At 41.7% G+C, this 13616-nt stretch overlaps 1 protein-coding gene across 2 annotated transcripts in view; it reads right to left on the reverse strand.

Moving 5' to 3' along the window:
* Positions 1-12650, reverse strand: part of LOC311109760 (RNA-binding protein 45-like) — a 28544-nt gene extending 15894 nt beyond the window's left edge. Inside the window, exons 1-7 of one of the 2 annotated variants that reach the window (XM_084152737.1) lie at positions 12316-12600; positions 10656-10808; positions 3715-3837; positions 3319-3445; positions 3061-3186; positions 2779-2952; positions 2338-2467 (exon numbers count right to left, since the gene is read on the reverse strand). In XM_084152737.1, the coding sequence (XP_084008863.1) occupies positions 2338-2467; positions 2779-2952; positions 3061-3186; positions 3319-3445; positions 3715-3837; positions 10656-10715 (740 nt within the window). In that variant the 5' untranslated portion in view covers positions 10716-10808; positions 12316-12600. Of the gene's footprint in view, positions 1-2337; positions 2468-2778; positions 2953-3060; positions 3187-3318; positions 3446-3714; positions 3838-10655; positions 10809-12315 lie in introns of both variants that reach the window. The other variant, XM_084152738.1, reaches the window with a different exon arrangement.
* Between the last annotated feature and the right edge of the window lie 966 nt (positions 12651-13616).

The following is a 13616-nucleotide window of genomic DNA, read 5'->3' on the forward strand; positions in this document are numbered from 1 at the left end:
AGCCCGGATCTCAATCCCATTGAGCACGTCTGGGACCTGTTGGATCAGAGGGTGAGGGCTAGGGCCATTGCCCCCAGAAATGTCAGGGAACTTGCAGGTGCCTTGGTGGAAGAGTGGGGTAACATCTCACAGCAAGAACTGGCAAATCTGGTGCAGTCCATGAGGAGGAGATGCACTGCAGTACTTAATGCAGCTGGTGGCCACACCAGATACTGACTGTTACTTTTGATTTTGACCCACCCTTTGTTCAGGGACACATTTTTCCAAATATTTACACATGTTAAGTTTGCTGAAAATAAACGCAGTTGACATTGAGAGGACGTTTCTTTTTTTGCTGAGTTTATATACATACATATACAGACATAACTTTTTATATTTGTAAGTAATATCTTGTGTTGTTCTTGTCTATAACTGTTCTGTACTTTATAATGTATTTGTACAGTGAGGGAAAAAAGTATTTGAACCCTCTGCAAAACATGACTTAGTACTTGGTGGCAAAACCCTTGTTGGCAATCACAGGTGGTCCTCTGTAGCTCAGCTGGTAGAGCACGGCGCTTGTAACGCCAAGGTAGTGGGCTCGATCCCCGGGACCACCCATACACAAAAATAATAATAATATGCACGCATGACTGTAAGTCGCTTTGGATAAAAGCGTCTGCTAAATGGCATATTATTATTATTATTATTATTATAGATGTCAGACGTTTCTAGTAGTTGGCCACCAGGTTTGCACACATCTCAGGAGGGATTTTGTTCCACTCCTCTTTGCAGATCTTCTCTGAGTCATTAAGGTTTCGAGGCTGACGTTTGGCAACTCGAACCTTCAGCTCCCTCCACATATTTTCTATGGGATTAAAGTCTGGAGACTGGCTAGGCCACTCCAGGACCTTCATGTGCTTCTTCTTGAGCCACTCCTTTGTTGCCTTGGCCGTGTGTTTTGGGTCATTTTCAATGCCCTGGCTGAGGGAAGGAGGTTCTCACCCAAGATTTGACGGTACATGGCCCCGTCAATCGTCCCTTTGATGCGGTGAAGTTGTCCTGTCCCCTTAGCAGAAAAACACCCCCAAAGCATAATGTTTCCACCTCCATGTTTGACGGTGGGGATGGTGTTCTTGGGGTCATAGGCAGCATTCCTCCTCCTCCAAACACGGCGAGTTGAGTTGATGCCTAAGAGCTCGATTTTGGTCTCATCTGACCACAACACTTTCACCTAGTTCTCCTCTGAATCATTCAGATGTTCATTGGCAAATTTCAGACGGGCATGTATATGTGCTTTCTTGAGCAGGGGGACCTTGCGGGCGCTGCAGGATTTCAGTCCTTCACGGCGTAGTGTGTTACCAATTGTTTTCTTGGTGACTATGGTCCCAGCTGCTTTGAGATCATTGACAAGATGTTCCCGTGTAGTTCTGGGCTAATTCCTCACTGTTCTCATGATCATTGCAACTCCAAGAGGTGAGATCTTGCATGGAGCCCCAGGCCGAGGGAGATTGACAGTTGTTTTGTGTTTCTTCTATTTGCGAATAATCGCACCAACTGTTGTCACCTTCTCACCAAGCTGCTTGGCGATGGTCTTGTAGCCCATTCCAGCCTTGTGTAGGTCTACAATCTTGTCCCTGACATCCTTGGAGAGCTCTTTGGTCTTGGCCATGGTGGAGAGTTTGGAATCTGATTGATTGCTTCTGTGGACAGGTGTATTTTATACAGGTAACAAGCTGAGATTAGGAGCACTCCCTTTAAGAGTGTGCTCCTGATCTCAGCTCGTTACCTGTATAAAAGACACCTGGGAGCCAGAAATCTTTCTGATTGAGAGGGGGTCAAATACTTATTTCCCTCATTAAAATGCAAATCAATTTATAACATTCTTGACATGCGTTTTTCTGGATTTTATTGTTGTTATTCTGTCTCTCACTGTTCAAATAAACGTACTAATAAAATTATAGACTGATCATTTCTTTGTCAGTAGTCAAACGTACAAAATCAGCAGGGGATCAAAAACTTTTTCCCCTCACTCTATGTGGACCCCAGGAAGAGTAGCTGCTGCATGTGCAGTAGCTAATCCTAATAAACAAAACTAACTTACACTATCTTTCAACAACTAAACACAACTAACTATGGCCCAGTAACTGCCGTCGAAAGTTTCCAGTCTCAGGTAAATAAATTAGGTGAGTGGGTGGCTGGAGTGGGTCTTAAGCAATGAATATGTACAAGATAAAATAAACCTAAAGATCATGCTTTAAAGCGTACTACTTTCAAATAAATCCATTATCATTATTGATAAACAACGATCAAGACATTTGACACATTTGAAGTGTCTATCATCACATGATAAGTCTGTACCTGGTCCTGTCTTCTCCATCATCTATGTGGGTCACGATGAGGCGGTTTCCAGGAGGATACTCAAAGCCATTCAGCTTCTCTTTGGCGTAGACGGCAGAGCCCAGGTTGTTGTAGCGAATCACAGCATGTCCTGTGTCCAGTTAAAACGTTTTACATGCATCATGAGCAATATCAAACATTAATGTGAACAATTTAAATACAAAATCAGGAGTGTTAACCTTTGTGGGTAACACTACATAAGAACGTAATTGTTTTGTTTTTTTTATTAACAAAAGAATGAGTAGGCTTATTCTAGAATTTCTTATAAGCATTATAAACATAGTTTATAAACTGTCTTTATAGTCGTGTCTAAAGTGTTACTGTTGATAAATCAATGTGTGATACTAATTTTATTTAACTGCATCTTTCCCTATTAAATACACAATTATCAATGTATCATACCTTTGTTGAGTCCATAATGATCCCGCTGCATCTCGCAGTAATCCATCCCTGGTATGAGGTCACAGAGGCCATAAATCTGCTCCTGGGTAATGCTAGCTCTCGAGGAAACCATTAGGCACCTGGTAATGAGGTCACTGGATCGGTAGTCAGTTACGGCATAACTGCCAGGGTCAGCTGTCATGTAGGGAACACAGACAGATGTCAGACCACAGCTAGGTTAAAGCAAATGCAAACGAAAGCAAATGTCACATTCTGAATCAGAATTTGAAGCACTTCACATACACGCTCCAAAGGAATAGGGGTTCATTCCCAGGTCACTTGACATGTGCTCTGCTCTGCCACTGTTGTGATAGTCATTATCTGCAGATGAGTTCTTGCTTCGGGGCTCAGCAAGAACAGCCCTGTAGGCTGGTTGCACAGACAAGGGTTAGATCGATACAAATTAAATACTACAGTGGAGTCAAAGTGTTTTAACTTGAGTTCATCCGTTCTGAAAAGCATTGCTTTGAGGCTTCAATGAGAGGGCTGATGCTTGCTTACCTCTATCACAGTTCTCAATGGCAATGGCTGCTTGTGATGGCTTATGATACCTCACATATCCCAAGCCTTTGCTCTCCCCCGTGGTTTTATTCTTTATGATCACACAGTATTCTATGTCACCATACTCCTACAAGCAAAAAAATAGCATTATCTCTATTGGTCTGCTATCTTATATCATCCAAGTGCGGCAGGTTGCCTAGTGTTTAGAGGGTTGGGCCAGTAACTGAACATTTGCTGGTTCGATTCCCCGAGCCGACAAGGTGTGTAAATTGCTACTGTAAGTCGCTCTGGATAAGAGTGTCTGCTAAATTTCTAAAATGTAAGGGGGGTCACTTAGGGTAAATTGGCCAGTAATATTTCACCAGGTGATCAAATACAATGCAATGGACCTCATACCTTGAACGTGTCTTTCAGATCTTCTTCTGTGAATGTTTTGGGAATCTTTACAAATATTCTGGTGAGCTCTTCATCCTCCACGTCTCTGTGTCTACCAGAGGACCTTGACTGGGCAATGAACACCTGAAACAGTGGTCAAATTCAGTCAAAATGCATAACTTGTATACAGTGCATTCGGAAAGTATTCAGACCCCTTGACTTTCTCCACATTTTGTTACAGCCTTATTCTAAAATGGATTAAATAGTTTTTTTTCATCCATCAATCTACACACAATACCCCATAATGACAAAGCAAAAACATAAAAATAAAAATAAACATTTTTCCAATATTAGAAAAAGTATTCAGACCCTTTACTCAGTACCTTTAGCAGCGATTACAGCCTTGAGTCTTCTTGGGTATGACGCTACAAGCCATTGTTCTCTGCAGATCCTCTCAAGCTCGGTCAGGATGGATGGGGAGCGTCGCTGCACAGCTATTTTCAGGACTCTCCAGAGATGGTCGATCGGGTTCAAGTCCGGGCTCTGGTTGGGCCACTCAAGGACATTCAGAGACTTGTCCCGAAGCCAATTCTGCGTTGTTTTGTTTCTCATGGTCTGAGAGTCCTTTAGTTGCCTTTTGGCAAACTCCAAGCGGGCTGTCATGTGCCTTTTACTGAGGAGTGGCTTCCGTCTGGCCACTCTAACATAAAAGGCCTGATTGGTGGAGTGCTGCAGAGATGGTTGTCCTTCTGGAAGGTTCTCCCATCTCCACAGAGGAACTCTGCAGCTCTGTTAGATTGACCATCGGGTTCTTGGTCACCTCCCTGACCAAGGCCCTTCTACCACGATTGCTCAGGTTGGCCGGGCGGCCAGCTCTAGGAAGAGTCTTGGTGGTTCCAAACGTATTCCATTTATGAATGATGGATGCCACAGTGTTTTTGGGGACCTTCAATGCTGTAGAAATGTTTTGGTACACTTCCCCATATCTGTGCCTCGACACAATCCTGTCACAGAGCTCTACGGACAATTCCTTCGACCTCATGGCTTGGTTTTTGCTCTGACATGCACTGTCAACTGTGGGACCTTATATAGACAGGTGTGTGCCTTTCCAAATCATGTCCAATCAACAGGTGCAGAAACATCAAGGATGATCAATGTAAACAGGATGCACATGAGCTCAATTTCGAGTCTCATAGCAAAGGGTCCGAATAATTATGTAAATACGTAAAAAAAATATTTTAAAAATGGGGTATTGTGTTTAGATTGTGGAAAAACATTTGTTTAAATCAATTTTAGAATAAGGCTGTAAAGTAACAACGTGGAAAAAGTGAAGGGGTCTGAATACTTTCAGAATGCACTGTATGCCTTAGCCTAAAATAGTGTTTGCCAAACATCGTATGGTTGTATGTCTAACACAGGGTTTTCGTTAGGAAACCCAATTAGAGCATCCACCCACGGTGCTTTAGATTATGGCAAATCATCTTAAGAGAACATGCAAGTCGAGGACGCAACAATGTGCGGTCCTTCTTACCAAATTCTAATGCCCACATTTACTTTTCCTCAGCCAACAAGACTAGTAGCGAACAGCAAAATCACTAGCCTATGTCAATCTATTATCCCACATAGTAGAAAAGTTTACCTATTCTATTGGTCATCTTGTCGAGAAGGAAATAGCCTATTCCAAACAGACTGACAGTTGTGGGACGATAGATCCCAAATTCATACAACCAGTAGGCCTAGGCTACATAAAAAATAAAATAAAATAAAAAGTTTAAAAAAGCAATGAGTGATGCAACAGATCAGAACGTTCAGCTTAAAAATGTTGATAAACTATCATTTCTTCACATAAGCGCAGCAATGCGCACAAGGCAGTAGGCTACGCGCGAATGTTCGTTCCATAATGCAATTAGCGGGAAAACACGGTTGTCAAAAGCAAGCAGTTTGATGTGACAGATGAAAATATCAGTTATCCACAACAATTACTATTGTTGTGGAAATATGTTGCAGCTCAAGTTGGCTACAAAACCCACAATGCTCTCTATGGGCTGGCTAGCTACACACAATAATACCAAAGTCAATTTCAGCATTTGAAGTATCTAGTTCGCTGTAAAATCACCTAAACAAACTGCAAAATCAATATAGGAGTCTACAATCTCACCATGTTTAACCTGCAGATCGATGTGCCTCACAGAGTGGAGTTTGACATTTGCAACAGCACCATGCAATGCACCCTGGACTAAAGAGGCATACAAATAGGAAAAATGTGTTTGGGGGGGGGGGGGTCCGTTGGTGGCTTTTAACAATTTCTTTGGAATCCTCATGTCTTACTCATTGTTAGAAAATGTTTTGGTCCAATTCAGATGTTAGAGTGGGGAAAAAAAGTATTTAGTCAGCCACCAATTGTGCAAGTTCTCCCACTTAAAAAGATGAGAGGCCTGTAATTTTCATCATAGGTACACGTCAACTATGACAGACAAATTGAGAAAAACATTTCCAGAAAAACACATTGTAGGATTTTTTATGAATTTATTTGCAAATTATGGTGGAAAATAAGTATTTGGTCACCTACAAACAACCAAGATTTCTGGCTCTCACAGACCTGTAACTTCTTCTTTAAGAGGCTCCTCTGTCCTCCACTCGTTACCTGTATTAATGGCACCTGTTTGAACTTGTTATCAGTATAAAAGACACCTGTCCACAACCTCAAACAGTCACACTCCAAACTCCACTATGGCCAAGACCAAAGAGCTGTCAAAGGACACCAGAAACAAAATTGTAGACCTGCACCAGGCTGGGAAGACTGAATCTGCAATAGGTAAGCAGCTTGGTTTGAAGAAATCAACGGTGGGAGCAATTATTAGGAAATGGAAGACATACAAGACCACTGATAATCTCCCTCGATCTAGGGCTCCACGCAAGATCTCACCCCGTGGGGTCAAAATGATCACAAGAACGGTGAGCAAAAATCCCAGAACCACGCGGGGGGACCTAGTGAATGACCTGCAGAGAGCTGGGACCAAAGTAACAAAGCCTACCATCAGTAACACACTACACCGCCAGGGACTCAAATCCTGCAGTGCCAGACGTGTCCCCCTGCTTAAGCCAGTACATGTCCAGGCCCGTCTGAAGTTTGCTAGAGTGCATTTGGATGATCCAGAAGAGGATTGGGAGAATGTCATATGGTCAGATGACACCAAAATATAACTTTTTGGTAAAAACTCAACTCGTCGTGTTTGGAGGACAAAGAATGCTGAGTTGCATCCAAAGAACACCATACCTACTGTGAAGCATGGGGGTGGAAACATCATGCTTTGGGGCTGTTTTTCTGCAAAGGGACCAGGACGACTGATCCGTGTAAAGGAAAGAATGAATGGGGCCATGTATCGTGAGATTGAGTGAAAACCTCCTTCCATCAGCAAGGGCATTGAAGATGAAACGTGGCTGGGTCTTTCAGCATGACAATGATCCCATACACACCGCCCGGGCAACGAAGGAGTGGCTTCGTAAGAAGCATTAAGGTCCTGGAGTGGCCTAGCCAGTCTCCAGATCTCAACCCCATAGAAAATCTTTGGAGGGAGTTGAAAGTCCATTTTGCCCAGCGACAGCCCCAAAACATCACTGCTGTAGAGGAGATCTGCATGGAAGAATGGGCCAAAATACCAGCAACAGTGTGTGAAAACCTTGTGAAGACTTACAGAAAACGGTTGACCTGTGTCATTGCCAACAAAGGGTATATAACAAAGTATTGAGAAACTTTTGTTATTGACCAATACTTGTTTTCCACCATAATTTGCAAATAAATTCATTAAAAATCCTACAATGTGATTTTCTGGATTTTTTTCCCTCATAGTTGATGTGTACCTATGATTAAAATTACAGGCCTCTCTCATCTTTTTAAGTGGGAGAACTTGCACAATTGGTGGCTGACTAAATACTTTTTTTCCCCACTGTAAACTTCCGACTTCAACTGTACAGTGAGGGAAAAAAGTATTTGATCCCCTGCTGATTTTGTACGTTTGCCCACTGACAAAGAAATGATCAGTCTATAATTTTAATGGTAGGTTTATTTGAACAGTGAGAGACAGAATAACAACAAAATAATCCAGAAAAACGCATGTCAAAAATGTTAAAAATTGATTTGCTTTTTAATGAGGGAAATAACTATTTGACCCCTCTGCAAAACATGACTTAGTACTTGGTGGCAAAACCCTTGTTGGCAATCACAGAGGTCAAATGTTTCTTGTAGTTGGCCACCAGGTTTGCAGACATCTCAGGAGGGATTTTGTCCCACTCCTCTTTGCAGATCTTCTCCAAGTCATTAAGGTTTCGAGGCTGACGTTTAGCAACTCGAACCTTCAGCTCCCTCCACAGATTTTCTATGTGATTAAAGGTCTGGAGACTGGCTAGGCCACTCCAGGACCTTAATGTGCCTCTTCTTGAGCCACTCCTTTGTTGCCTTGGCCGTGTGTTTTGGGTCATTGTCATGCTGGAATAAATAATAATAATAATAATAATAATATGCCATTTAGCAGACGCTTTTATCCAAAGCAACTTACAGTCATGCGTGCATACATTTTTGTGTATGGGTGGTCCCGGGGATCGAACCCACTACCTTGGCGTTACAAGCGCCGTGCTCTACCAGCTGAGCTATTTTCAATGCCCTGGCTGGGGGAAGGAGGTTCTCACCCAAGATTTGACGGTACATGGCCCCGTCCAACGTCCCTTTGATGCGGTGAAGTTGTCCTGTCCCCTTAGCAGAAAAACACCCCCAAAGCATAATGTTTCCACCTCCATATTATTCTGTCTCTCACTGTTCAAATAAACCTACCATTAAATTATAGACTGATCATTTCTTGGTCAGTGGGCAAACGTACAAAATCAGCAGGGGATCAAATACTTTTTTCCAACTCACTGACCATACATACACAGCATAATATACTTATGACAAATAATACCCCACTACCTTCCGATGTGGGACACGTGTCGCTAAACAGGTACAATCATTTCAGTGTGACTTAACTCAAATGCTTCTCCTATGTTATACCCCTAAAGGCTGGTTTATACTTGCTCTAACGACATGTCTGTAGACAATTAGAATGCCTCAAGTGTCGCTGTTGAAAACATTTAATTTATACTCCAGTGGAATGTCTGTAGACCGTCGCTGCGACTGTCAGTTTCGTTGTCCCACAGACGTGAAAAATGTTTATCTGCGACTGTGGCAACATCTGTTGTCATGATTACCAGACTGCCACAGCAACCAGAACAAATCCTCCTGTAACAAGATCCTCCTGTAAAATGTTCAGATAGAATGACCTACTATTATTTCGTCACACTGTGGCAGTAAGCTATTTTCGGTAAGCTCGCCATTACCTTGTAAATAATGATGTAGGTTTATTTTCCTGTAATGAAGAAAAAGTAGCTAAAGTTAAGACGTTGTCAGCTATATTCTGGTCATTATCTGAACTAGCTAGCAAGTAACAAACTAAAACATTGTTTGGAAAATTGTTTTAGTTCCCTGGCTTTCTAGATGTACATTTACTGAATAAATTTTTAAAACAGATGGGTTTATTGGTGTTAAAATATAGAAAGTATGCTATTTGGAGCACCGGGCTGCTGATGTCATTCATGCAGAGGCTGTCATTTTGTGTTTATACTTTTTCATAACAACAAGTTTGATGTCGCTACGACAATTGTCTACAGACGTTGACAGACTGACTGTAAACCAGCCTGTCGTGGCGACATCATGAACATGCTATTGTCGTCTGACATCAAACTTGTCGTTGTCGTTATGAAAAAGTATAAAGGATGTAGGGCAGGGGTATTCAAATCTTACCCGAGGTCCAGAGTACTGCTGGCTTTCTGTTCTACCTGATAACTAATTGCACCCACCTGCTGTCCCAGGTCTAAAATCAGTCCCTGATTAGAGGGGAAGACTGTAAAAATAAGCAGTGAAACTGTCTTCGAAGTCCAGATTTGAATTTGAGAGATTTAGGGAGAAGTCTTGGCACATTTTGATAGCTCCTTTTGCATTTCATTTTTAAATCCTTACTTTTAGCCATTTTAACTGCGTGTTGTCCACGCATTTATACATTTATTGAAAATACAATTATAATTTTTTTATGCTTTTTTGCCATCATACACAGATGTCCACTAAACAGGGAATCACATTGTTTATCAGTCTCTGACTGCTGCTAACTTCAGAACAAAGTTGACTACAAATAAAGTTGCAAGTCTTTGCAATGGATACAAACAATCTACGTATACAAAGATGCTTCAAATGAAAACCGGAATGACTGCATTAAAATATAAACAGTAGGCTATAGGCCTATTTATTCATACATATTGAAATACATTTTATGTTCAATCAATTGAGTTCTACTTTGCTACTTGCTCTACTTATACTTGCTCTAACGACATGTCTGTAGACAATTAGAATGCCTCAAGTGTCGCTATAGGCCTGTCTAATTTGTCTCAATATTTTTCATGATGTGTAGCCTAACATGCGCACAATGTGCCAAATCTGCGATTTAGTGCATTTGTATTGGGTAATTATTAGAATAAGCCGCCTCAATATGTGCAGCCGCAGGTGGTAATATCTCACTAGGAGCTGATAGTGTCGTCAGTATTGTCAAATAATTTTAATGGTAAGATTTGAATGGAGAAAGCTGTTCGAGAACAGCGCTCCCTTTCGATCCGATCAGTAGCGAAACATGGTCCAACGACACACTTAGTGACCGTTCTCTCTGCATGGTGTTTGGGGAAATGCATGTTACATCTTCGGCCTGTGCTGCATAACTTTGTTGATGAAATAAATATATAATTTTTGTGTTACTTGTTCACTTATGTTCCCTTTATCTAATAGTAGGTTTGGTTGAAGATCTGATAACATTCTGTATCACAAATATGCAAAAGTGGAGAAAATTAGAAAGGGGGCAAATACTTTTTCATAGCAATGTATATACTTTTTTACTGCAACCGCCAACCACAGGATTCAGGAGCCCGCTCTCAATGAGTGTAGACATCCTGCTCCTGCCTGCTGCCTCTCGTCAGATGGTGGAGGAGAGGTGGTAGGGGGCACACGTGGGTAACTGGGGGGCCCTGCGTTGATTGGGTACCTGATTAATAAAATAACAAATAAATGTGACTGGTCAATTGTGTGAGTCTAGGGCCACACTTTTTTTATTACTTTTTTTTTATCCAACCACAGGAGCCCACTGTCAATGTTCAAATTAGACCAGAGAGCATAATGTAGCAACAGACTAAAAAACATAACTGTGGATTACATTTTATCACAAGCACATACAGGTAACTGCCAAAATAAGGGAAACACCAACATAGTGTCTTAAAAGAGTGTTTGGACACCATGAACTGCCAGAATAGCTTCAATGCGCCTTGGCATAGATAGATTCTACAAGTGGACCTAAACCATGCCAGGGAAATGCACCCCTCACCATAACATTATTTGTATCCCCAATTTACTAAGCGTTTTATTTATTTAGGCAGTTACTGGTTGCCACAGTCGGGAAGCCCGCAATTTGGCCAGCATGCACGCCAAATATACAGCTTGTAGCGTTGTGGCCATAGAAATAATCCATAGAAGGGGTTTGGAACCTCTTACCCTGGCTATTTGACTATTAAAGCCCCTGCATTAAACCGGCTGCCAGTCCTGATTTAAATGGGAACTGACATCTATGGATTATATTTCTCTGTCCTTTTGCAAATCTCAAAATACTATCGAGGGAAAAACATACTTTGGAAAGCAAATACCTACTGCTGAAATGAGAAGACTAATCTGTCGAACCAATCGATAATTTTTTTCTCAACAACTCCAAATGTTTTGCGAACAACAGCATTGTTTTTCAAAGTAGCTCATCTTGAGATATGCTTTTGCCAAGACGAGCGCATCAGCCAACACTGTGAGTAGTAGCTTATGGCTTCGACATTAGGTGAGTCAGTGTGCCACTGGAAATGTTATTTAGTAGCCTATCATACACACACACACACATCTTCCTACTATTGTACAATCTGTATGTCATGTCATTTGCCAGAGCTATTGTTTGTTTGAATTCAAGACCAGATTGATCTGTTTGTCAGTGTCAGATTAGCCACTCATTTCGGTCATTTGTGGTATTAAAAATGATTCAGCTAATGTCTATCATGTAAATATTGTGGAATTGCATCCGGCCCTGGTTAATGAAAATATATCACAGCGGTTTAATTGGTACAATGATTCTCTACACTATACATTGTTTGCTTTGTCAGATAGACTAATTTCAGTTTAACTATTAGAAGCAATCAAGAAATATTTCTGCATAATGCACCTTCAAGGAAAGATTTGAACGGAGAAAGCTGATCCTAGAACAGAGCTCCCTATATTTCCATCCTATAAATATTGACCTTCTCCGACGACGCACTGTAGCGACCATTTTCTCTGCTTGGTGTTTCGGGCCATTGTAGGAAAAGTGCATCGTTAAAACTTGCGTAAACCTAAATTCCATCGATATCGGGAAACCGGGCCCAGCATGGAATCAATAAAAAAATTACCCAAGGAAATAAATAGTATATGTTAGAGACTTAGAGGATGATGGCACATATTAAGTTTAGATTTATGTACATGCAAACCTTAATGGGCTTCGTTCCGTCTAACAGGCATTTTCCATGCATGTCCTCCATGGCGGTGCATGCTTCCGAAGACTTCGCAAATTTAACATAGGAGATCCCCTTCGATTCTTTCGTCTGTTTGTCCTTAACGACCCATACACCTTGGATCTCTCCAAAGACAGAAAATTTCTCTCGAATAACATCATCTGAAACTGATCGACTTGTTACGAGAAACAAGCGACTGTTTGGAGGATTGTCAAGATTTTCTACTGACTGCTTCGATGAGTAGTCCTCCATTTTGGTAATGAAGAGTTGAGGTCGTTTGCGTCACATAGTGCATGTTTCATGCCGCGTTCAAGACAACTCGGAAACATGAGCTCTGAGTTTCCCAATTGAAAGTATCAGAATCAACCAATAACAATCTCTACGCAGATAACCTACGTTCGTTTTAACTCGGGACGTTCCGATAGCACGTGAACATAGCGTTTCTCCGAGTTTTCCACTTGGAATGTCCTGTATCAGAATAAATCAATAGGAAGCTCTTAACAAAAATGTACGCACATTTTAACTTGGAGTTTCCGAGTTGTCTTGAAAGCAGTTCACTTTTGTCGCCTTTCATTATGAGAATACACATTTTCAGACGTGCGAACTTTTGTGATCAAAGGTCATGAAGCTTTGACTGCACGTTTCTGCTGTTCCTCTTCACCAACTTCATCCTGCATTGTGGGAGGCTCTATTGTCAACGAATCATTTGGGAGTTTTTGTTTGACCCACACGAACTTGATCAAAGACTTCATCACTACTTGTATTTGTGAGAGGTATTGACATGTTGAATGCACCAAGCTGTCTGTTTGAACTACTGGCACACAGCTCGGACATCCATGCATACCCCACAAGACATGCCACCAGAGGTCTCTTCACAGTCCCCAAGTCAAGAACAGACTATGGGAGGCGCACAGTACTACATAGAGCCATGACTACATGGAACTTTATTCCACATCAAGTACATTTACATTTTACATTTAAGTCATTTAGCAGACGCTCTTATCCAGAGCGACTTACAAATTGGTGCATTCACCCTATAGCCAGTGGGTTAACCACTTTACCATTTTTTTTTTTATTTTTTTTTTGGGGGGGGGGGGGGGGGGGGGAGAGACTTGGGGACTGTGAAGGGGGTAGAAGGATTACTTCATCCTATCCCAGGTATTCCTTAAAGAGGTGGGGTTTCAAATGTCTCCGGAAGGTGGTGAGTGACTCCGCTGTCCTGGCGTCGTGAGGGAGCTTGTTCCACCATTGGGGTGCCAGAGCAGCGAACAGTTTTG

Source organism: Coregonus lavaretus, assembly GCF_964263955.1.
Source record: "Coregonus lavaretus genome assembly, chromosome: 35".
Taxonomy (NCBI): Eukaryota; Metazoa; Chordata; class Actinopteri; order Salmoniformes; family Salmonidae; genus Coregonus; species Coregonus lavaretus.